This window comes from Chelonia mydas, chromosome 18 (genome assembly GCF_015237465.2).
Source record: "Chelonia mydas isolate rCheMyd1 chromosome 18, rCheMyd1.pri.v2, whole genome shotgun sequence".
NCBI lineage: Eukaryota > Metazoa > Chordata > Testudines > Cheloniidae > Chelonia > Chelonia mydas.
In genome coordinates, this window is record NC_051258.2 from 16,219,180 (window position 1) to 16,243,575 (window position 24,396).

Sequence of the window (24,396 nt, forward strand, 5' to 3'; positions counted from 1 at the left end):
TGGTCCACACTCAGAGCCTTTCACCGTGCACCTCAGGGCAAGAAGGTCCTGAGCTGGTGAGCTCATGTGGGTAGAGGTGCAGGTTGAGCTGCGACCCGCCCCCTCCTCACCCACTTTGCAGCCGGCTGGTAGCAAGGGTATGGGTCAAGCCTCGCCGGCACTGCCATTCCCACAGTTCCCTGTACACATCCCTGTGTACCTACATCTAAACTTCTCACTCGGCCGCCATGCACTGGAAGCTACCTCAAAGACTAGGCTGGAAACATCAGGACTGTTCCCCACATTGTGATCCACCAGGCAGGATTTGAATCCAGGTCACCAAGCGGTGAAGGAGTGGGGCACTGACCTACTCTGCTATTCAGACCCCGGATCTCAGCAATAGGGAATCATTTAGCTACAATAAAAAGTATCCAGGAAGCATTGTCCATAGCTTTCCCTGTTTCTTCCGCAGAGGGTTCTGAACTGCGTGGAATTAATACAGAGACATTAAAAGCCAATTCCTATTAGACCTACAGACCCTAAGATGAATCAGCTGAAAACATTCTGCAGTAGGAGTCAGCGAATGATCATTTGCATATTTATCACTTACATTCAAATAGGATAATCAGACTGTGCTTGGGATGTGAAGCGAGTACATTACACTAGCTGAGGAGGGAGAAGAGTGAAGAGTTCAAAAACCAGAGGGGAAAATAGCGGAGCAGGGCTGTCTAACGGGGATACTATTATATCCTCCAGTGGGGTCAGCTGTTCTCACCAAGTCAGAGTCATTTCCCAGTCATGTCAATGGCAATATCGCACATTTCGAGCACTCCTTCCGCCCCTCGTGATAGCGATGCTCTTTGAAATGCTGCTGCAGTGCTGGGGGGATTACGCTGAAGTTCTGTTGTGGGTCTGGCTTGGTCTCTCGGCCTGTTTTCCGAGCGGAGATCACGTATGTGTGGGAAGGGCTAAGGAGGCCCAGCCTGATGTGACTATTTCCCGGTGCTGCAGTTTTGCTCAGCTTCACACGGTTAAGCAGTCTTGAGGTAGATCAATGATTTGCATGCAAGATCTCGGTCCACAGCACATGCTATTGGTGACTTATTGGTGGCCCTTTTCCAGCCATGACATGTCATGAAAAACTCCAGGACACGTTTTTTTTGGCAAGACGAGGGGTGTTATCCCCACGTGTCTCAAATACCATAGGGGTGGGGGACCTTTTAGAAACCAAGATAGACAGTCTTGAGCAAATTCCATGCTGGGTGACTCTGTTCTGCTCATCCCCTGACTGTTCCAATTTGATACAATGTCCTTCTTTACTTCCTATCCTAAATGGCTGTGTAACACTCCAGCTCACTTTCTGAACAGCTTCCACGGTCTGCTCCAGCTGTGGCTCCTATTTCTGCTTGACAAGCATTTTTTGGCAGGAAAAGCACAATGTGAATGTGCCAAAACCTCCAGCATCCCCACCACTGGTGTGGCTAATAGTATCTGATTAACACGCTATTGTTTTTTATTGAAGAATATAAAGTATCAGCATGCTCCTGATTCGTAGCAGGCCGCCTATCGGGGGATGTATTTAGTCTCCAGACTGCAGGCTGAGCCTGTTTTATTAAGGATATAACACCTGTCAGATTACACGTTTAATTAGACCATTATGTCCATGTCCCTCGCTTGTAATTCTGCAGACCTGTCCATTGCTTAGGTAAACACGTATTTTTTGCCATCTGACAGGTTGGGTCATTTTACAAGGCCCCTGTGAAAGGAGGTTGGTTTGATGGAGGGGTGGGTAGGAAGGGATCTCAGTCCAGCTCCTGGGGGAGAAGCTTCCAGGGTTTCCCACAGCACAGTCAGTTCCCACATAGCGGGAAGTAGGCAATGTCTTTAGGGCCTGATCCAAACTCCTCGGCAGGTAACAGAAAGACGCCTCCTTGGTTCCATAGTACAGCATCATAGAATCACAGGAATGTAGGGCTGGAAGGGACCCCAAGAAGTCATCAAGTCCAGCCCCCTGCACTGTGGCAGGATCAAGTAAACCTAGACCATCCTTGACAGGGGTTTGTCCAGCCTGTTCTTAAAAACCTCCAGTGACCAGGAATAAACCGAAGATCTCACGGTCTAGGGCTCTCCATTCAGCATCAATCACGAGAACTACCGTCACTTGGCGGGGTGGGGGTGGGAGGAGAGGGCTAAGCAAAGAAATGTTTCATCCTGAAAAGAAAACTGACATGCTTACAGCCTTAACCACTGGTTTGGGTGCCCTCTCTCCCATCACACATGCTTATTCCGCCCCCGCTGGTGCACACACTAGGAACTGAGTCAGACTTTAATCAAAGTGACATGAAGCCGCACAGTTTGTTCACAGCCCAACACTACAAAACAAACCCTAGTTCTGGTGTCTAATGAGATAAGAGACAAAGAGATAAAATAACGTAAGAGAGGCGCAGATTTAGGACTCAGATGCAACAAAGGCAGCCCCCCTGCTGTGTGGCAGGCACCGGGTAGCGAGTGGGAAGGTGGGAAGAACTGACATTTTCACATAAAGTTCTACTTGAGCTGCCTGAACCCAAAGAGCTCTTCAGGGTGTCTTCGCTGCTGAGTTCACTTGGATCATTGGTGCTCAGGTGTGAGCACTGGAGGAGGCTTAGCCCAGGGGATAACGGCCACACCACAAAGTCAGACTTGAGGTTGTCCAAGTGACTGCATCCACGTTGGGTTGACAATCAATAGTGTGAGGCGCTCTAGACCTCCTGGCTCCGTGTTCCATGGTTCCGAGTGCTGCACGGGAGGAACTCCACCCCGTCCAGCTTCTGGCAGAGTGGGCACAGTCTCGGGGCATCACCAGACTAGGCATTGTGGCCCAGGGTCTGCCAGTATAGATTCTTCAGAGGTTAATTTTCTCCCCACACTAACATCCCATCCAGTGGGTCCCTTCCTCTGTCAGCTTCTTGGAGACGGCATCATAGCATTATAGATTTGGGGTCCTGGTCCCAAAATCTGAGATTTTACTGGCCTTGCAGTGAAGATCCACTAGCACCCTAGTTACAGCTTCAAGCCAGCTGGCAGCATGGTGGGGGATGGTGCCCCAGATGCCATCTGTTCACCACCAGTTGTACAAGTGCTAGAAACATTGCATGTACAGCAGGGCACATGTGAATTGGGGTGCAAAGGCCAAACCAGACTTTGTGAACGGGCAGGTGACTTCTGGTTGAATGGGAGGCAAAGAGTAAGTAGATGGCGAGAAAATAGTTCCCAGGTGGAATTGTGGGAAAGCCTTAGAGGACTGTCAGCCCTCAAGTGGCCTAGGTCCACATCCACATTGCAGATTTGTCGGGTTACCAGCTCAAGTGTTGGTAGCTCTCAGGCATTAGCCTCTACCCCTGGACAAACCAGTGAGGGAGAGGTTTTGGGGAGTAGACGGGAATCGGGGTAGGGCCAACCGTAAGAACCTGAGTTAACTTTGCAGTGAAGACAAGCTCTTAGAACAGGTTGTCAGGTCTGAATGCAAACTTTACAGCTGGCTTGTGTCTGTAAAGGGCTGAACCCCAGCCTGGGATCGGAATACATTATTGTCATCTTGTTTGCATTGCGATAGCATCTAGAGACCCCAGGCAGATATCACACCCCCATTGTGCTAGGTGCCCCACCCACGTACAAGGAAAAGACGGTCTTTGCTCCAAAGATCTCACAGTCTAAGTAGGGCTCAAATTCCTTGAAAGCTCAGACTCAGGACAGGTCTACGCTAAAACATAAGTTTGCCCCAGCAATGTAGCTCAGGGGTGTGAAAAATCCACATCTCTGAGCAACGTAGGTAAGCCAGCCTAACCCCCAGTGTAGACTCTGTCCACCAAGCTCTGCCTCTCCCGTCGCTGCAGTGGAAGCGTCTGCGCAGTTGCGTGTAGACAAAACCACAGAGCCAAACTATGCAGCCCAGACCCATCCAGTTTCAGCTCCCTGCTGGAAACAGAAGGGTTTGCAGGCGCTTATGACAGTGGGGTTATTACCAGAAATATTTGCCTCTTCTCTTCTGAGGTTTGTCTGGCACTGGCTCGTGTAAATATTGTTAAAAGATGGACTGTTAATGTTAAACATCCCGCAGCAGGGATTTCAAGTTAGCTGGAACCCAGCCACACTACTACAGAATACAGATGGAGAGGAGACCTACCTAATTTGCAGGCTACAGTACAAATGCATTTATACCCCTCAAGGTCTCTTCTCTTAAAAGGATGGGTTGGGGGGCTCTGCATCTGATCTATTGCTTGTGTCATGTACTGAGAACCCTTTTTCTTTGTGCTAAAGGGAAAAGGCCCAGTAGGAAGGCAGACAACACAACAAGTTGACATGCCCTCTGCTGAGAACCTGGCATGAACCTTTCTCTGCTTGAAGAGATTTTATTCCAACTTCAAAACAATGAGGTTACAAAGTTGGACAAGGTCATTTGCCTTTTAGCAGCTGGATCCATCGGGAGGTATGGGGGGGAATCCAAAGATAGTGAAATTTGGGAAGAAGGATGCTGAATGAGATTTTTATAAACGCTTCTGATTTACTTGTGGTGGTGGGAAGCTGCCTGCTTCTAAATAGCTTTTTTGGCTGCCCTAGGAGGTTTCAGAGGTTTGCTGTTTGCATTTTGCTTCTCCTCATTATGGCTAAAGCTGCCTGAATTGTGCAGTTTAGTTTGATCCCAAGGCCATGAACTGCACAAAAAAATAAGTAAACTTCTTAGTACTTAACATTAAGGTTTTATTCTTAATAAACCTGAGAGGTTTGTTGGTGAAATTGACAAATTTCTGACAATCAACGTGTCGTAAAAGATTCTAAGTTTTAAACCCGTGAAGCAACCAGGCGAAGGCTGGTTAATAATGATCAGAGACAGGCAGAACCAGAGATGGCTTTGGCCTACGTTTTGCAAAACCTCACTGGTGGGAATTTGATGTTAGCAAAATCAAAAGCAAGGTTGTTTAGACTTGTTCCTGTTTTTTCCAGACACCCACAGCTCATTGGGTTTGGATGAATGGCTCGTTTTGGCCCCATTCTCACAACTTTAGGGACATGGGAGTGCACTTGCCATGGTGGGAAACTCTTTTAACTGTGAGCTTAACAAGTTCTGCTCCAGATTCTGCTCGTGGTATAAATGGTTACAATTCCATTGAAAACAGAGCTCTCCACTGACTCTATTTACATCTGTTGTCTACTCCGTAATGCATTCTCTGACTGGCTATTCCAGGCCAGAACTTTGGGAGAGCCTATATATTGACTGTGTTAGTCAGTGTGGGAGCTAAGGAGCCCAGGAGAACCACAGGGTCTGTCAATATCCCACAGCCCCAATCGCCTTTGTATTCACCATCACCAAATTCTGTCTTTTCTCTAGCCCAAGAGATACTCTAAATAAGCCTGGTCAGCCCAGGGCTGAATGGGGTCCGGTGTGAAATGAAATGCAAAGGCCCTGAAGGAGGAATGTGAACCCAGAGGGAAGGTGTGGAAACTGCATCAAAGGCAGCTGGCAGAAAACCAGCCAGCCGGTGAAACAGTTCAGGGCGCTTTACCTTTTTGAGAGATGGCTTCATTTGACTGAATCAGTTTGGGTTGAGTTTTAATTTCTTGCTTGGCTGGGTCTAAGATCTTTCTAGCGGCCAGCCGCTTTCGAGCTGGGGTGGGATGGGGAGGGGGAACATATCCATGAGCTTTCATTTGCTTCCATCACCAGTAATCAAATGACCTTGACATCAACCCCATTAGCTATTCTCAGAAAACATCCTCGCTCCCCTCCTTACCTCCTATTAATTCTGCATTAATTGTACAAGAGAGTTGCCAGCCGGGGGAGGGGGCGCGAGATTAAAAACATAAAATCAGCCATTCAGCTCAGTGCATCGGGGAGGAGGGAGAGAGAACCATTTTGAAATGGCACACCCTTGAAAATGAGCTCTCAGCTAGGAGAGTGATTGAAAGAGGTCAGCGCTGCAGAGGTTGAAACCAAAGGGTCTGCACCAAAGAAGGCTTTTCAGACAAAACCCACAGCTTGTAACTGACCAGTCAAGACTTCCTCCAGATTGAAACCTCGCTCGTTCCGGGAGCTTTGGGGAATGCTTTTGCTGAGGTTGGATTGCATGGCTGCCGTTTGTTTGTTTGTTTGTTTGTTGTGTTTGCCTCAGTTTAGGGGCCCGAGTGGCAGCGCCGTGCGGACAGGCTGCAGCAAAGGCAAGGGACAGAGGGCTTTGCTCGGCTGCAGTTCAGCCTCCGGTGCAGGTATTACTTGGCACAGATGAAGCACTTTGCATTTTCAAAGTGCTTTGCGTGAGTAAGTGCCAAGACACCCTTGTGAGCTAGGGAAGTGAGTGAGCACTAATGGTGGTGCAGCAGGGATGAATTGCACCAACCATGGGTTAGCAACAATGCATACAAAAATCTGATAAAGATAAACCCGCCTCTCCCCTGTAACTCCCTGCCGAAATAATGCTAGGGAGAGAAGGCAGCAGAAAAACTCTCTGTATCTATCTCTCTATCTCTCCTTCCTATACCCCTCTGTGGTATCTAACAGCCCCTTCTTCCAGATGTATGAGTTATAAAGAAATGTCCATTGGCTAAATATGTATGTGCCATGCATTAATTATGCCTAGTTGAAACCATCTAGGCTGGAGGGTGTCATGTTTTTTTACATACAAATGGTAATCAGGTAGGTCCGGACCCAAAATGACTTTTGTTTTAGATTAAAGAAAAATGACAACAAACATTAGCCATAATAAAGTCTCCATGAGAGAGAGCACAGTATGTGCGTTCCCTCCGTAACCGGGTGCAGCAGCTCTGAGAACAAAATGGCTTCGCTTTCTGCTCATAAGCAGAGCAACATCCCCTTCGGGGCAGTGTGAGTTAGGTTTTATAGAAGAGTCTTTGTGCTGACCTTAAATGTTGGGTCTCCTGTGACTTGACAGCCTCCCTGTGAAATCATAAACCTAGCCCACAAACTGAGCCCAAGTCACGAGAGATGAGACAGCAAGGACTGGAACATTAAGCTCCCCCATTAAACTCTGCGGTGCCTGGACCATTAGCTTAGAAGGCCTTGAGTTCCAGTTCGTAAGCATAGTGAATTGCTTCCAGCTGAGAGAATATCCCTGTATCCCTTTGTGAGTATGTCAGTCGGATCAGAAGAGAAAGCCAGGGACTGCCTTTTCCATAGCTGGAGAACACAATTATTTTCTGCCTTTGAACGGGTGCAGGAAGGAGCTGTGCTCTGGCAAGGCAGTAGCAGCTTGGCGAGCACGTTCCTTCTGTCTTTGGGTTGATGCTTTTCAGTGCTTTTCCTTTACTTATAGGTTGCCCTTTACGCTGCGTGGAGCAAATAAGGATTGTTTAAAACCGGATGGGTTGTGTTTGCTGTGGGGACACTGAGAAAGAAAGAGAAGCCTTGTAAAAGGGAAAGAGACAGGGGGAAACTGCTGTGGTCCGCTCATGCAGAGTGTACGGGTAGCTACACTTGGAACGCCTGTTCTTTTTATTAGTGTTGTAATGGTGCTTAGAGCCCCTGAGATGGAGGTTCCATTGTGCAAGGCACTGTACAAATACGTGGTGAGAGACAGTCCTTGCCCTGAAGATCTCCGAGTCTGAGGAGGTGCTGGGTAGGAGAAAGGGATCTGATATGTGAGCAGAAGATTGAGAGCTAGGGTAGCGCTGATGTGTGCAGGCAGTGTGTGCCAGGGCTGAGAACTGAATGGATGGCTTGGCTGGGGGTCCCAGACCGCTGCCTTAACCACAAGCACATCTATTCCCCCCTCCCGCCTCCTCTTTCTCTGTCATTAGAAGCTAAGATCTAGCTGTATTTTCTTTATTTTTCTATCACTGTCAATGTGCTTTTGCAGCCCGCGTCACTGTAGCATCAGGGATCTTTGTAGCCAAAAACTAGCAAATACAAAAGTATATTATTAGGGATGAGTCAATACAATTAACATTTCCTGCTCCATTATCTGCATGCAATGCCCTGGCCTTGTAATGATGGTTGATTAACTAAACGCCTGATTAAAGAGGTTCTGTGAGGCAGCCTGGAAATTGCCAGGCCTGGCTTGGAAGAGAGAGGAAGGCTGGTCTTGGGCCTAAGGCGCTGGATGGAGACCCAGGAGGAGTCCAGTTACTGGTCTGTGGGACCTTGGGCAAGTCCCTTCATCCGGGCGGTGCGTCTTCACTGCAGAATTGGTCCAGGTGATCAGCACCTGGGTTAGCCTCGCTTGGGGATGAGCAGCCACACTGCAAAGCCCTGCTATGCTACCGTGTCCTCCCTTGCGCTGCACTCTCCCGTGTGTGTTGCAAGGACTTCTGGGGGCATATATCCCATGGGGCTCTGTGCTGCAGTAAACTGAGGCCCCCCTAGGATTCTTTCCCTGTGAATTGCTGAAGAACCTGTCTGCCCTTCCGGACACACGGCGGGATTGTGGGAAGGCTCAGGAGGACTATCAGCACTGGAGTGGGTTAGCCTCTGTCCATAAAGTGGCACGTGACCTCTAGGCTAGCTGGGCACCCCAACATTCAGGGGAAAGGGCTGTGTGTGTGGATAGGAGCAGGCTTAGGGGCAACACCCAGGCAGCCCGGGCTAACTGTACAATGTGGACACCACCTTGTGTCTCAGCTCCCTTCTGGGAACAGAGCTAACTGTACTTCCTTTAGCTATCTAGCCTGGGAGGTCTTTGGGGCAGGGATGTTTATTCTGTGTCTACTCAGCACAGTGGAACCCTGACCTTGGCCGGGCGTCTTGGAGCCATTGCAAATAGTAACAGGATTCTGTTGGACCCCACCTGCAGTGGGGATGGGCTTTTTGCAGGGAGCATTTTGCCCCTAATACATGTAGGCCACAGAGCCCGGATCTCCTGGTTCCCAGCCCTGTGCTTTTCCACCCCTTCAGTTGTGGTATTATTCAGCTTTGGGGCACGGTGCTGGTTTCTGAAGCGCTTTCATGGATCGTGCTGTCCCGAGGGCCCTCGCTGTTGAGTTTTCCGGCTGCGTATCTGGTACAAAGGGCGCTAGCTGTGTTTACAAACAATCTTCTGAAATTCCTATTAAAATCCCATCGATCCAAGTGTCTGGCTGCCGGCAGCAGCTGTCCGGCTGAGAACAGACAGACCTACTTCAGGCCAGTGCCAGTACCTACTGGGAGCCTGCCAGGAGACTGAGAACACAAGAGTGCGATGGCGCTAAGGAAGCCTGGCTTCTGCCCCAGGCCTCTGACCCGCTTTGCCCTTTCTCCCGTCTCTTGCAGGTGCTGCACTCCTCCGCCGACTACTGCAAAACCATCCTGGACGACAACAGCTCCTCTGCCCTGATCATCCTCGGCTTCGTCATCATGTCCCCGCTCATCGTGGTGGCCATGGCCGTCTACTGCAGCCTGGCACGGCGCCTTCGCCTCTTCCTGTGCTTCCAGCCCTACGCCCGGGCCGTCTACAAGGGGGTGAAGTGGCGCTGGTACGAGGAGGGGGGGCTGTGCAACTGTGCCAAGGAGTGGAGCACTCAAGTCAAGGCCTGGGTATGAGCTCGCTGCAGCGGCTCCCCCAGCCCCCTCCCCCCAATACATCCCCCCTTGGCACCTACAAAGTCACCAGCTGGAGTCCCCGTAGGCATAGGCTCTCAGGGTCCCTAGGGCCAGAGGAATGTAGCTGGGTCTGGAATGAACCCCTCTCCTGTAGCTGTACCTAGGCCTGTAACCCTCAGCAGGTTCTCCCCATTGTGATGGACAAAAGCGTGTCAAAGGGGCTCGCCCTCCTCCTACTTATGCTGGGCCAGTCATGTCCCTGCTGGTACCGAAGAGAGAAGACTCACTGACATAGAAAGGGGGATACTTCATTGAGGCTGCTGGACACAGACAGACCCTGTGCTTTTCCCTGGCTCCCAACTTCGTGCAGCTCGGTCTCAGAACACGGGATCTCCTTATGTCGTGGACTAGACTGAGCAGTGATGGAAGGGGCTGCTGATGGTGCTACAGGCACAAGGGAAAATTAGCCGTGTGCTTAAAAAGCTCCGTCCTTTGTCCCAGAGAAGTGGACCCCTGTAAACCATTCAGCCAGGATGTGGCCCCCCCCTACTTAGAATCCTATTGTGGCTACACAGGTCTCTGGCCCCACGAATGCACCTGTGAGTCTGGGCCTATACGACACTCAGGAGCCGTCACCTTGTTGCACTTTGACTATGTCCGTCCCGCTTTGCACAGCTGCTTTCGTAGCAGGTGATAATGGTTACTGTGTTCCTTTGTGATTAGTGGGGACCAGGTGGCTTGGGGGATCTCTACCGGGCTGTGGGTACCTTCCTCCCAGGGTGCTGGCCTGAACCCTGCCTGCTTTGATGCTGGTTATTGAAATCTGATGGCCACGCAGTGGCCTGCTAGACATTGGGTATTGTCCAGTGCAGTGTTTCCCAGACGGTGGGTCCCCACCTGCCATTGGGTCACAGGAAGGTTCTAGATTGGTGCGGAGGGAGGGCTTGGGGGTGTGTGTGTGTGGAGAGAAACCCCGCCCCACACTCACCCCGCAGAGGCTGGGACTGGCTCCCCGCTCTGGGCATTGATGGCGGGGCAGCTGAGTCAAACCTGAGTGGTGCTGCGAACTGGCGGATAGGGTCGCAGGGCCCGGAGCAGGGAGCTGGGCCCAGCCCTGCAGGATAGCAGCCGTTGCCCCCCACCCCTTGGGGCCTCCCCTCCGCAAGCAGCCGGGATTTGGTTTGGGAGACTGGGGGACAGGGGTTACTGCGGGTGGTCTGTGCCCCCTCGGTGGGGGAGGAGGGGAGGAGACAGCGGCAGTGGAGGAGGACCCTGCCTTTGATTTTGGGCCCCTCCCATGAATCTGGACCTTTTGTCGACACAATGGCGGGTCTGAAAAACAGACAAAACGCAGTTGGCGGGTCATCGTAGTAAAAAGTTGGGAACCACTAGTCTAGTGGACAGGGCTCGGCAGCCAAAAGCCACTCCGGCAGCTGGCACTCGCTGACCCATCTCGTGCCCAGTCTCCACAGACAGGCCAAGGGTTGAATGGGCCACAGAGACCACATTCCCCGCCCCAGCGCAGAGCTGAGGCCCGTCGGCAGGGCAGTGCAAGGGACGCGGCCCTCACTGATATCCCAGATGCACATATAGGCACAAGGGGTTTCATGCTCCAGGGCTCTCCGGCTGGCACCTTTCACCCGTACGAGGGGTTTGTTTCTGGGGGAGGGGGCCACACATTCTAAACCTACCCCTGCAAGAGATCCAGCCTGGGTTCCCATCCTCACCCGGTACCGGAGAACTAACACAGGGCCTGGTCCATTGCCCAGCAACGTCAAGGAGAGTCTCTCCCTGGGCTTCAGCTGGCTTTGGACCAGGCCTGAGGAGGGCCTTTCCGAGCTGGATGCCATTGACCACTGGAAGCTGTGTATCCCCAGTCGCCGTTGTTCTTCTGTCCACTGTAACCATTTCAATTGCTGATGTGTAAATAAACCCCATGCTGGGGGCTCTGCCGTGGGGGCCGCTCTTCATTCGCTGTCTGAGCACCGGTGGTTCTGTGTGATGCCCATTGTAATGTCACTGGGCCATTGGAGCCCTCGCTGTATATTAAAGACTAATTTATGTATTTTCCCTGGGCTTTGGTTTTCATTCTAAGGGCGTAAGGCCCTGGGGCCATCCCTGGAAATGCCATGGAAGCAAAGTAACCATGGGAAGCTGAGGGGGGTGGCAGCTGAACACTGGACAGCAGGAGAAGGCGAGCGCCATTGGGAATTCCCTGGCAAACTCAGGCTTAGTTCCCCAAATGTGGGCGGTGAGCAGATGGGCAGCAACCGGGCCCAGTCCCGCCTGAGGAATACACTACAGGAGAATGGCTAGGGGCCTGGAACAACTGTCGGTGAAGAGCGATCACTGACGATCTTAGGAGACGAATAAGAGGGGACGTGATCAAAGTATTACTGTGAGAGCAATGTGGAGGCTGTGAGGTCTGTTCCGTGAAGTGTTTTGAGATTTTTAAGCTTTCAAAATTCTCCGTGAAGGCAAATTCCCCCAACACACCCGCTCTGGGTCAGCTGAAATGTTGCGTTTTCAGTTCTGTCTGTTTCATTTTGTAGATCAGACAACATTTTTACAAATTTGAAATGAAAATTGTTGCAAAACAAACAATCAAAACGGTTCATTCAGAAAATGTCAACACATTTCCCCCTGTTTTTTCCCCAAACACAATGCTGGTAAAATTGACCTGATTTTGTGAAGTGGTTTGATTTCAATGGAACTGTGTATTCTGATGGAATATGGGTCCGCTGAAGTTTCTTTGGCTATCTTTAATTGTTGCTCCTTTGGCCCCAGAGGTTAGACAAAGCGGGATCTTGCAGGGTTGCTTCCATGAAAGGATGAGAAATTGATGCTCTGAGGCAGGTCTGTTCTTGGGGCGATCTTGTTTATTTACCCAAGATGCACACAAAGTCCTGTTTCCCTGAACACAGTAGGAACAACCAACAGCAGGAAGTTTCCTTGCTCAGAATCCCCAAGTCTGCTACACCAGTGAGCTCTGTGCCCAAGAAACTCTGTCTTTCCACTTCCTCTCAGGGTCACACTCACAACTGCTTCTCCTAGCTTTCTGATGGCTTTCTCTGGCTTTCTGCCTCTAATGCACACTGGCTGCAGAACCAATATCCTAGCCCCTGTATCAGGGTTATCAGGGCAACCCTCTCAGTCCACACAGCTTAGCTGCGACCTGCCATGTGCCTTGAGTGGTCCCTCCATTGCTTGTAGCTGTCTCTAGTACATAAAGGGGCTTAATTTTTCCTTCTATGGAGTCTGAAAGAGTGCTTGGCACAGCCATTGCAATTGTTTTTGGATCAGAGACCCAACGGATGGCAGCCATTAGCAGCTTTCAGTGTAACAGTACAAATAGTGAATGGGATCAAGAAGGTGGATCATGATTTTCCATTCAATCCTGGCTCATAGTATGAAAACAAGGGAACATTCAATTAGATTGAGAAGAGAAAAGGAAATACGTTTTCTTACCATTGGCCTGTGCAACATATTGAGGACAAGAGTTTAGCAGGATTCAAAATGGAATTGGACATTGATATGGGAAACAAGAAGAGCCATAGTTAGAATAATTAATATTACAAATAAACAAGAGGTTTAGAAGGGCTATGAATTCTCATGCTCCAGGGCATAAACCAGCCTTTAACTATTGGTGGTCAGGAGGACATTTCCACTGAGCTCAGGTCATCCCATAATTGCCTACTGCAGGGTTTCTTGAACACACTGTGAAACAGCCAGTGCTGGCCACTGTCAGAGACAGGACACTGGATCCTGGCTGTATCAGTCTGGCAATTCCTGTGCGAGTCAGTGCTTCAGTGATGCTTCTCCCCATCACCAAGGTGGCAGGGTCCTCAGTGAACAAAGGTTAATCTCAGCTCAGCTGCCTCCTGCTTTTGCTCAGGGGAAGGGCTGGAGGAGGGGTTGTCTGGATGGCAGAAAGGGGAGGGTCCCTGGGAAGTTTATGCTCCTCACATAGGGAGAGAAAACTCTGAGGAACCCCTAGCTAGGAGGGGGAGAGGAGTTTTCTGCTTTCCTTTTTGTAGCGTGAACTTATTTTGCTTCCCCATTCTGAGCTATTATTCCTAGAGAGAAAGACCTTGCTGGCTGCTTCTGTATTTCCTCTGCTGAGTCATTCCACGAGCTTTTATTGTGATTCCTCCCACCCTGGCAGCTGCATTAAACCAATGCCTAGGCAGGTTGCCCCCATAACCCTGAACCCTCTACTCAGCACGGGCTCCAGTTGTATAGCTATTAACCCAGCTTCCAATTTACTTGCCTGAATCCAAAGAGATGCACACAGCAGAGCAAGATCACTGCAGGCAGCTGAGCGTCAATCCTGCAGCCCGGGTGTAATCCTTTAATCCATGCCTAATTGCGTCAACGGAGATGGGCCGGCTCTGGCATTTCTAGGACACCTGATCCAATCAAAACACCCACTGAGTAATTGGGCAATCTAGCCCAGATGGTAGCAGACACAGGGCAGATCAAAGGGTTAGCCTCTGCTGGCCGGCTGGCCCTTCTGTTGTCTTGGCTGCATCTAGACCTGGTCCACAGCATGGAACAGAATTAAACGGCAGAGGAGGATGGGAAGAGAGAGAACTACACTCCATGCTGCTGGTGCCCAGAGCAACAGCATTGCCCTGGGAAAGGAAGGGCTAAAAGCACCACAGAACTTGGTTGCAGGAGGGGTAGCAGCCGTTGCGGATGGGAGAGGATGTACACCATGAGAGGGTGCCAGGGAGGGACTGGCAAAAAGCCTGTGGACGGTGTGGCGCTGAAGAAAGAGGGTGTGGCTTGGACACAGCCAGACTGGGGCACGCTCAGAGCAGGTAGAAGACAATGTGATAAACTGGGTAACACCATGTCGGGTGGGTCAGTCTCATTCATGGCAGCGGAACGCAAGGCAAGACCCCGTCAGCCACTGCACCATACCAGGCCAGGCTGGCCGGGGGAGCCCATGCTGCTGGGCTGACCTCGGAGTGAGCATTGGTATAAAAGAGACATCAATCAGCGTCTATCCAAATCTGTTACCGCGATCGCTGGGTCGCAGCCACCCCACATACCGCATGGGAGGCAGACCCTAGGACCCGCAGTTTGTGCTGAAAGGGACAATTAAAAACTTTCACACTAGGTGGGTGGTGCATGTTTCAGAACCTAGTTGCAGGTGTTAACTGCCCTAGGCCTGCCCTCAGCACACAGCCTCCTAGTGTTGTTTTGCCTCTGGCCCTGAGGGACTCACAAGCCAACATGCCAGTTAGGCAGCCGGGTGCAATTCACGCCCCTCCAGGTCCTCTCAGGACATCTCCTGTGGGGCAAGTTCAAATTTGCCTCGTTACGCAATTTCTAAGGCATCACTCTGCCGCTCCCCAGGAATCTTGCAACACTGCTTCGGAATGTGGCCCTTAGAGAATAAACAAACCCCGCCTACGAAGCATAAGACTGCATTTCCTACCCAGCTTTCAGAGTAGCACCGTGTTAGTCTGTATTCGCAAAAAGAAAAGGAGTACTTGTGGCACCTTAGAGACTAACCAATTTATTTGAGCATAAGCTCTGATGAAGTGAGCTGTAGCTCATGAAAGCTTATGCTCAAATAAATTGGTTAGTCTCTAAGGTGCCACAAGTACTCCTTTTCTTTTTCCTGTCCAGCGTTTCTGATGACAAACCACAAGAGTCTCCTACCTCTCTGAGTGAAATACGTAGCCGAATAGTGGCATGAAGCTTTTTCTCCAAAATTCTTGGGGACCAACAACCATGAAAAAATACAATAGATATGCAGCACCAAATCCTGCCTCGACTTGTGCCCGACTTAGGGAGAGTTTGTTTCCTAATGATCAGTGTGGTGTCGCCAGTCAATTTTCCAGTCACCTCAGTATTCCAGAGAACAGCATCACGCTGGGGAGGGGCAGGCTGCACAGCTGTGTGGTTTGGTCCTTGACCAACGCTTCCCCAGAGATACACGCGGCAGGAGTTTGGAAGACTCAACAACAGCTCCGTCCAGGGGTGGGTGTCTCTAATGTGCACAGCGGCTTAGTCTGCGTGTATCTTCTCCTCCGGGGAGAGGATGTTAATAACAGCATACTGGTGATCAATATCAACAAGGCTGATGAAAAATTGGCGAGAAGCTGTGAGAATGATTAAAGGATGGGAAAACACGCTTTAGAGAGAAAGACTCCAGACGCTCAGTCTGTTTAGTCTATCAGGGAGAAGGTTCAGAGGTGACTTGATCACAGTCTATCAGTATTTACGTGGGGAACGGATCTTCGATATTAGAAGGCTCTTTATACTAGCAGACAAAGGTGTAACAGATGCAGTCGCTGGAAGCTTGAAGCGAGATAAACTCAGACTAGAAGTAAGGCACAATTTTTTAGTGAGAATAATTAAAAATTGGGACAACTTACCAAGGGTCATGGTGGCTTCTCCATGGAAATCCACTGGAAATCTTTAATCAAGATTAGATGCATTTCTGAAAGAACTGCTCTGCTTCAAACAGGAGTTACTTCAGGGAAGTTCCATGGCTTGGACTATACAGGAGGTCAGACTCCTAATCACACTGGCCTTAGAATCTGGGAATCTATCAGTCTGGCAGGGGATGCCCTTGTCTGAATCAAACTGAGACAGCACCTCAGCAGGGTAGTATGGGGCACTGCTGCAGGAGATGCTGTCTATTGCATGAAATGTAAAATCGATAACCTGACCACTTGTGGTCACTAACGTTTCCATGACACTTTCCTCACAAGTAAGGACTTTAATGCCAGCATCCTGTCTGGGTATTTAAATTCTGCCACCCTAAAGACCTCCCTCAGGCTCAGCTGGCCATGGTATTTGTCACTTCCTGGCCTAACTGTTGTTTAATGCTTCTGTGTAATGCTAAAGAGCAGTTATGTTCCACTCCAGAGGTGGGTGCATTTCTGTGATGGGTAAAGTGATTCTTTGACGTGATCATGGACTTGGGTGTATATGAGATGAAGGATCAGGCCTCTAGTTTGTAAAGAATTTTCCAGATGCTTTTCAGGGACATTGGGAAGGATCTTCCAGGGTGAAAGGAGCTGATTTAATAATTCTCACGATATTCAGCAGCACCAGAGTTTGCGCAGGACCATTAAGCCTGGGTGAGGGACACCCTGACTAAAAAAGGAAAACAAATCCAGAGTTGCTGAAGGGAGAATTGCCTTAGGCCTGTTTCCTTTGAACTAGAGACATCCTGTCCTTGCACAATAGCACATTTGTTCCAAAACTCCCAGGATTAGCTGTTATTATTATGTCCTTAGGCTCTCAGTAGCAACAAGAGGGGAAGGTTTCTGCCCCTTAACTCCTTGGGTGCTGGCAGATGTATTAAGCATGGCTGCAAACCTCAGCAGAGCACAACAGTTGATTAGGTGCTGCTTTTCCATCAAAGCATTGTTCATAGGGATTGGATTAGCCCATTGTTGTGCCTATTTGGTGTTTACGTAGCAACATAACATGAAAAATGACAAGGCCGCAGTTGGGGGTCCCAAATAACCACGTTTACTAAAGACACACAAACATGCCAGGCCTAGTTACATACCTGGTGCGGTCTGGGCTGCTTTCTAGAGGCTTCTAAAAGCACCGAACATGGGAGTGGCCACTAGCGGGCTCACAGACTATCCAAAAGAATCCTACCTTATGCCACACCATTGATGGGTGGGTCTGGAGTGAATTTATGAGAGGCGGGGAAGCCCACCTGGCCAGAATCTCCTCTTTGCCTTTTCTTTTGTTAGATGTTTACAGTGATTTCCAGCGTCACTAGCCTGGGAAGAGTTTAAGTAAAATCTATAGTGAAACATCCTCACTCCTTCCTTCCTCCTTGAAGTATGTGATGTGGTATTTGTCTGGTACGCTCACATAGCTTTCCCGTGCTCTGGTTCCTGGGGGGAGGGATAGCTCAGTGGTTTGTGCATTGGCCTGCTAAACCCAGGGTTGTGAGTTCAATCCTTGAGGGGGCCATTTAAGGATCTGGGGCAAAAAAAAATTGGGGTTGGACTAGATGATCTCCTGAGGTCCCTTCCAACTCTGATATTCTGTGATGCCCCAGTCTTTGGGCGTGGAATAAAAGGCCTGCAACTCAACCGAATGGCCAAAGGTAAATGTCACGTTGAAGCTGGTTGTTCCCAATAAACCACTCAGGTGAATATCCAGCAAAGGGTTTGCTAACACCATCTGGGCAGACTGGTCCGGGAAGCAGTAGGGAAGGGACCCAACCTGATCTGAAGCTGACCTACAGTCCTGAAATCTGGGATTTCTGAAATCCAGCTCTAGAGCTGAATTTTCTATTTCTGGCCTGTTTCTAATTTAAACACAGGATCCAGCCTGGAAGAAGCATAACTGACTGTTCTGTTTGCTACAGCACACCTGGCAGATGTGCCCCCATCTGCGGGGGTTCTCCTTCCTGTTATTACACATTCCCAGAGCAACAGGAAGTGGTTTTTCGGCAGCAGGACTTTCCTGCGTTCAGACGCTGATTGCAGCCTTGCTCTTGACTCTATTATGCATGTCTGTAGCAACCTGCATGGAACTTGGAGGGAGAAGCACAGTCTGCAGGAGGGGTGAGTTTGGAGGAGGTACCATGAAGCCAGTCTGTGTGCACGTGGCTGGAATGCTGGCTGCAGTTGCATCACCTCTGTAAATAGTTAATAAAGAGTCAGTTTAGTTTTAGGAACGTGGAGCCCTCTCTTGTTATTATCCAGCACGTGGTACGTGAAACAACACCTAACACATGCAAGAACGGCAGCCATTCTACCAGGCATCTGAAGCCTTTTCCTCCCTGCCCATGGCGTCCCTCTAGTCTCCCAATGCAGACTGCCCATCACACACAGACTGATCACTAACACAGCGGGTGCTGTTAGATACAGAAAGGCAGTAAAGAGTTACTAACTGGGAGAACAAAAGGATGTTTCTTTGCATGACAGGGAATATTACATCCCTGGACCCTAGCATTGTGTCTCATGGTGTACACCTACTAATTCACCCCCACGGCCAAGCAGGGCTTTGGAGAGCCTCCGGATATGGGGATGGCAAAGGTGGCTTCACCTACCCCTCTCCATTCCTAACCCAAGCACAGGTCCTGAGTAACTACGAATCAGACCCATCAATGTCGGCAAGAGAGCAGGATCAGTTCCTGGATCCTCAGAGCACCTGTGTGTTTTCAGACATTGTAGTTAGTTCTCTGATCTAGCCCAGCGTGTTCCGTGGCCCTGTTCCTGAGACACGTATGTGATCAATGACTGCAACTAACACATGCTTATTGAGTCAGTTGCTCGCCTGCCACTTAATCAAATTGGATTTATAAAACAATATTCTTCAATCTAGTTGGGCGATGCAGAATAAATTAGCAGTTACCTGACAAATAGCCCTGTTCATAAAAACAACTCTGATTTAATTTACTGTTTTATTTTATAGAGAGTTTTAATATCAGTGGGGAAATGAATCCATCAGAAACCACGAGCCATCTCTCTGCAGCATGGGAGGGATGTTGTTAAGTGAAATAAATTGTATTCTTTCATAGACAGGGGGAATTGGATTCTCCTGGTGCCAGTATAAATCAGGAATGATTCCACTGAAGTCAGAAAGAGTTACACTGAGGTAAAATTGGTATAATGACAGGAGAGCCAGAGCCAACACTGGATACTCCTCACTGGGGACTTGTGAACAATTAGATTGTAAGCTCCCTGGGGCAGGGATTGTTCCTTTGTTTGGTGTTTGTACAGCGTCTAGCACATTGTGTCCAGTTCTGAGAGCCACATTTCAGGAAAGATGTGGACAAATTGGAGAAAGCCCAGAGAAGAGCAACAAAAATGATTAACGGTCTAGAAAACATGACCTCTGAGGGAAGATTGAAAAAATGGGGTTTGTTTAGGCTGAGAAAGGGGACGTGATAACGGTTTTCAAGTACATAAAAGGTTGTTATAAGGAGGTGGGAGAAAAATCATTCTCCTTAACTTCTGAGGACAGGACAAGAAGAAACAGGCTTAAATTGCAGCAAGGAAGGTTTAGGTTGGACATTAGGAAAAACTTCCTAACAGTCAGGGTGGAATAAATTGCCTAGGGAGGTTGTGGAATCTCCATAATCGGAGATTTTAAAGAGCAAGTTAGACAAAGACCTGTCGGGGTGGACTAGATAATACTTAGTCCTGCCATGAGTGCAGGGGACTGGATTAAATGACCTCTCAAGGTCCCTTCTGGTTCTATGATTCTGTGATTAGGGTCCTGGACAAAACCTGGGGCTCCTAGGGACTACTGCAATACAAATAAATAAAAATAATCTCTTCTGGTAGTGTTGGTGCCTGGTGGGTAATGCAGTGGACTGGGACTTAGGAGTCCTGGATCCTATTCCCAGCTCTTCCACTAGTCTGCTGGGTGATCTTGGGCAGGTCACGTCACCACTCTGTGCCTCAGTTTCTCCATCTGTACAATGGGAACAATGATACTGACCTCCTTTGGAAAGCACTTTGAGCTCTACTGATGAAACGGTATACGTGAGAGCCGAGTATTATTATAAATTTGTTCATTTAAGGGCTATTGGCACAGCATCCAGTTTGATTATATGGTTTTTCATTAGTCACAAAGCCCACAACTAGGGGAAATCTGGAAGCACCTTCATGCCATTTCTAAGCCAAAGAAAGAAGGTCACTTAAATATAAACAGCCTTGGAGTTTTCAGGAAAAATGTCCCCGGTGCAAATTCTGTGGTAATTAATAATAATGATTTGCCCCACCCCCTGCCAAGGTTCCAAGCAGACAATTAAAGTACAGTCGCTGTTCCTTTAAAATGCCGAAAAGAAGTCATTCCCTGTGTAGGCAATGCAGTGCAATGCTTAGCGCACCTGAACTGGGAGTCTGTACTCCTCCTGGCTTCTATTTCCAGCTGGGTCACTGTCTGGCTATCTGTCGAAGGTTCCATTACTGTAGCAGGGGAACACTTCTCCGCTCTTTAATGCATTTATTTGCACAGCAGCCCTGTGAGGCAGGGAAGTGCTACTATCCCCATTTACTGATGGGGAAATTGAGGCATGGGGAAACTGAGGCACGGACCCTCAGAGATATTTAGGCGCCTAACTCCCTTTGTGGATCTGTGTCTCCTCTGGCAAATTGCTTGGTACCTGAGCTTCCCAGTCTGTAAAATGTGGACAGTGAGCCCTTAGGTGGCGCACAGGTGTTATCTGAGGGTTAACTGTGCTTTTCGGACATTTGGGGGGTGCTCAGATGAAAGGTACTAGATAGTAAGTGACAACCATAGTTATCATTGTGCATTAAGTGCCAACCCTGCGATGGTTCAAAGAGCTGGGTTATAAATCTCTTAGACAGCAGATGCACGTAAAGCAAACAGGAACTGCTATCACTCGCAGCCCCATCACGTCCCGGAGATGAATGGACGAAGTTAAGATGAATTGCAGACACTGTTGCTTTCTGAATGTGAGTGAGTGTGGAGGTTGATGGGGGCTGTCAAGCTCCTCACAGCCACGCTTCGTTTGCACCGCGTGACCCACTCAGCCCCCAGCTCTGCGGGCTGCAATCCGCTGCCTAGCAGGTACACTGCAGACAGCAGCGGGGCACTCACACCATCGCTGCCCAGATGCCAGCCCTCTAAGTGAGAGGAGAGCCCCTGGCCTGTTCTGCCCCTGGTCTCTCTGCGGAGGCCGTGAACCAGGGTGTCATTCAGAAGAGGGTGGAAGCACACCCAGCTCATTTCACACAGGGTGTTGAAGCCCATCAGACAGCCAAACGGGGATTCACCAGCCTGGTTCCAAAGACGACAGAGGTGGGTGAAATTCACTCCCGAGCACCCAGCTGTCTCAGCCAGCATATTGAGCCCCCTTACCAGCAAGGAGGGTATTTTTACAGACTGCCCAATCTCTAGCTGCCACCTCCTGGCTGATATTGTGCATCCCTCCCCCGTAGTTCCCACCCCAGGGAAACTGAGTCACTATCTGGTGAGCTCCCACCAGACTACCCCCACCTCACTGGCCATGGGTGATGGAGTGAGACAGGCTGGCATTGGGCACAAGAGAACCACAAAAACACGTAGAAAACCTCTGAGTATCTATGGGCCTGACTGAGCCAAAGCCCCCTGGAGTCTCGCCATTGACAGAATGGGGCTTAAGCTCAGGCCGTGTTTCAAGACACTTTAAACAAATGGCTGTGACCGAGGGACTGTTCAGTGGGCCTTTGAGGAACGCCTTCGGGGAGGGTCACAGCCCAGGTCTCAGTGGGAAAAACATCCACCACAAAGCCACCGTCACAGTCCGCACCAGCTGGCCTTTTTGCGGCAGGCTCAGCAGAAAGGCCAATGACTGACTACGCCCTGGAGACTGAGCTCCCCTCTCATGCCTAGAGGGGGCCCATCCCCGTCAAGGAAGAGCCATCCCGGCGACTGGTGCGTGAAGTGGCTGCTCATACAAGGGAAGCGCTGTCACTGCTTTCTTAAAAGCCAGTGAACTGCTCCTGCGGAAGTGTGACGGCCGACACGCCCAGGATTGGGCCAGGAGCCTCCAGAGCTAAAAGCCAGGTGCTGCTACAGAATGAGCTAAGGGGTCAGGGCTTCTTACCTGGGGGCTGTGATAGACTTTTACCGTTGACTTCAATGGGAGCAGAGTGGGGTCAACCATGAGTGCGGCTGGAAATCTCTCCCTACAGACTTAACCCAAAATTCATGGAAGTCAGTGACTCCAGCTAACTCCAGCGGGCTTTGGAGCAGGCTCTAAAAGCACATGGGTTGGCAGCTCCGTCCCTTGGGTATGGCAAATCAGGGTGACTGCTCCGGGCCCCAAGCTTTGGGGGGCCCCATGCTTCAGTGTGTTGTGCAGGGGCACTAGGCCAGCCCAGGGGTGGGGTTAGGGGTGCCTATTGCCCCGAGAACAGGTGCCACCCTGTGACTCTCCATCGTCCCTCGCCCCCCAGCGCCGCTGTCCCCTCCCCACACCAGATTTCACCTGTATAAAAAATGTTAAGGGGGACCCATACAGGCTGATTTGTCCCGGGCCCTGCACTCTCCCTACGGACTCTCAGCTCAGTACTGCCTGTCTTCTGCGCAAGCACTGGGGCAGGGCTTTCTCATGCCTTACGCTCTCGTTCCCAATGCATCAGAAGAGAGACGTCTATTTGGGGGGCTCTTTGGCCACTCTTTTAAAAATCCCACGTAGGCAGCTTGGGCATGGATTGAATTTCCCTGCAACATGAAAGCGTGCACGTCATTCAGAGTCACAGCATTAGAGGGACACTGACGCACCATGGAAGACTTTGAAATGCATTCCCCCGCCCCCGAAATGATTCTGTTCACATCTCTCATGTATTTTTTGTATTTTTCCTCTCCTCTTTTGTTCCTATATCGGCCTGATCCAAAGCCCATTGACTTGATTGGAAAGGCTCCCACTGACTTCAATGGGTTTGGGATCAGGCCCTTGTTTCATAGAAACAGGATTCTAGTTCCTTCAACAGACGCTGCTGGTTTAATTTTAGCCCCTAAAAGTTAGATTTTCACCAGGGAAAAAGGGAGTGGCTGAAAGCTAATATGAAGAGAGTACTGTTTGTCCTGGGTTTTGTTTTAAATCAGCTGCCCCCTTTTGAAATGCGACCGTTCCCCTGAAGTACGGGAAGCCCAACAATTGCAGGATTGGGATAATGCATGAAAAACAGAAAGTGACTAGAAACAAAAGTCAAATTGCCCAGTCTCAGGTCACTGTCCAGGCCAAGCAAACTGCAAAAATGAAATATTCGTGTGTATATACACACAAATTACACAAAGTAAATGAGACTTAATATGATGTTCACTTTCATTTGTCTCAGGTGTTGCTAATAATAACAAAGATAAGGATGCTTTGTTTCTCAGTAGGATTTTTATCCAGCAGTGTCCCTTGATTTTTTTATTCTTGCAAATTCCATGTTCCCTCTTTGGATTAGGTTTTGCTCACAGACAAATGGAAATTTATAAAAAGGCTATTTCCAGGTGCTGATGGCTACTGTGTGGAAAAACCCAAGGTAGAGTCTTCTTTTCAAGCCTGCTTCGTTCACTGTATTATGTATTTATTATTGTAATTTAAGCCATAAAACTGAGCACTGCAGACCTTTCTAATGAGCCTTAGCCCTTTGCATCTTCAAAGATCTGCACCATCATTAGCTAATATCCCCACAAGGCCCTTGTGAAATAGATCCATCTGATCCCCGTTTTACAGGCGGGCAAACTGAGATGCAGAGGTTAAATGACATGCCCAAGGCTACACGCTGAGACAGCGTTGGGGCCAAGATTAAAATTCAGTCACTCCTGATTCACAACCGCTTGCAAATGTCATTAAACTATGCTGAGTTCCCAGCCAAGGATGACGAAGAGAGACAAGATTGCAAGGCACCGCCCATCCCCGCTGGACTGATTGGACCCTGTAAGGTAGGGTGGGATCTTGTCACAGTGCCATACCATGGTGGAACTCTGATGCCCTGAGCCCAGGGTCTGGGTGGTTTGACCAGCACAGCAGTTGGAGTCTCACAAAGAACTAGGGGCCTGATTCAAAGCCGCTGAAGTCAAAGGGAATCTTCGCATTGGTGCTACAAAGGTGACGCCAATGAATACCTGGTGGTAGGTGGTCAGCCAATTCATGCTCGCCGGGCTCCACTAGCCCGGATACCCAGCTCTCCAAAGGGCTGATCCTATTTGCAAGTCGGTGACGGTGCTGGGTGTATTCGACATGCCTTCAGTGGAAACAGAGCAGACCCAGTTCATGACAGGTGTCGGTCCAAAGTTAGCCCAGCTGATTATTTTTAGACGTAAGAAAGTGCTTCCATCAATCCCCTTGACTGTCTCAGAATGGTTAGCCTGGCTAGCGGGCGGTAGCTATGGTTACCAGCCATTAGCATTTAGCTCACTGCTCCTCCCTCCCTTATTTACTATCAAGGGCCTGCACTACCCCT

At 49.6% G+C, this 24,396-nt stretch overlaps 1 protein-coding gene across 1 annotated transcript in view; it reads left to right on the forward strand.

Annotated features, from left to right (window-relative positions):
- Positions 1-11,555, forward strand: part of TMEM88B (transmembrane protein 88B) — a 44,093-nt gene extending 32,538 nt beyond the window's left edge. Inside the window, exon 2 of the mRNA XM_037881464.2 lies at positions 9,218-11,555. Coding sequence (XP_037737392.1) covers positions 9,218-9,487 — 270 coding nt within the window. The 3' untranslated portion in view covers positions 9,488-11,555. The remainder of the gene's footprint in view (positions 1-9,217) is intronic.
- The last annotated feature ends 12,841 nt before the right edge of the window (positions 11,556-24,396 follow it).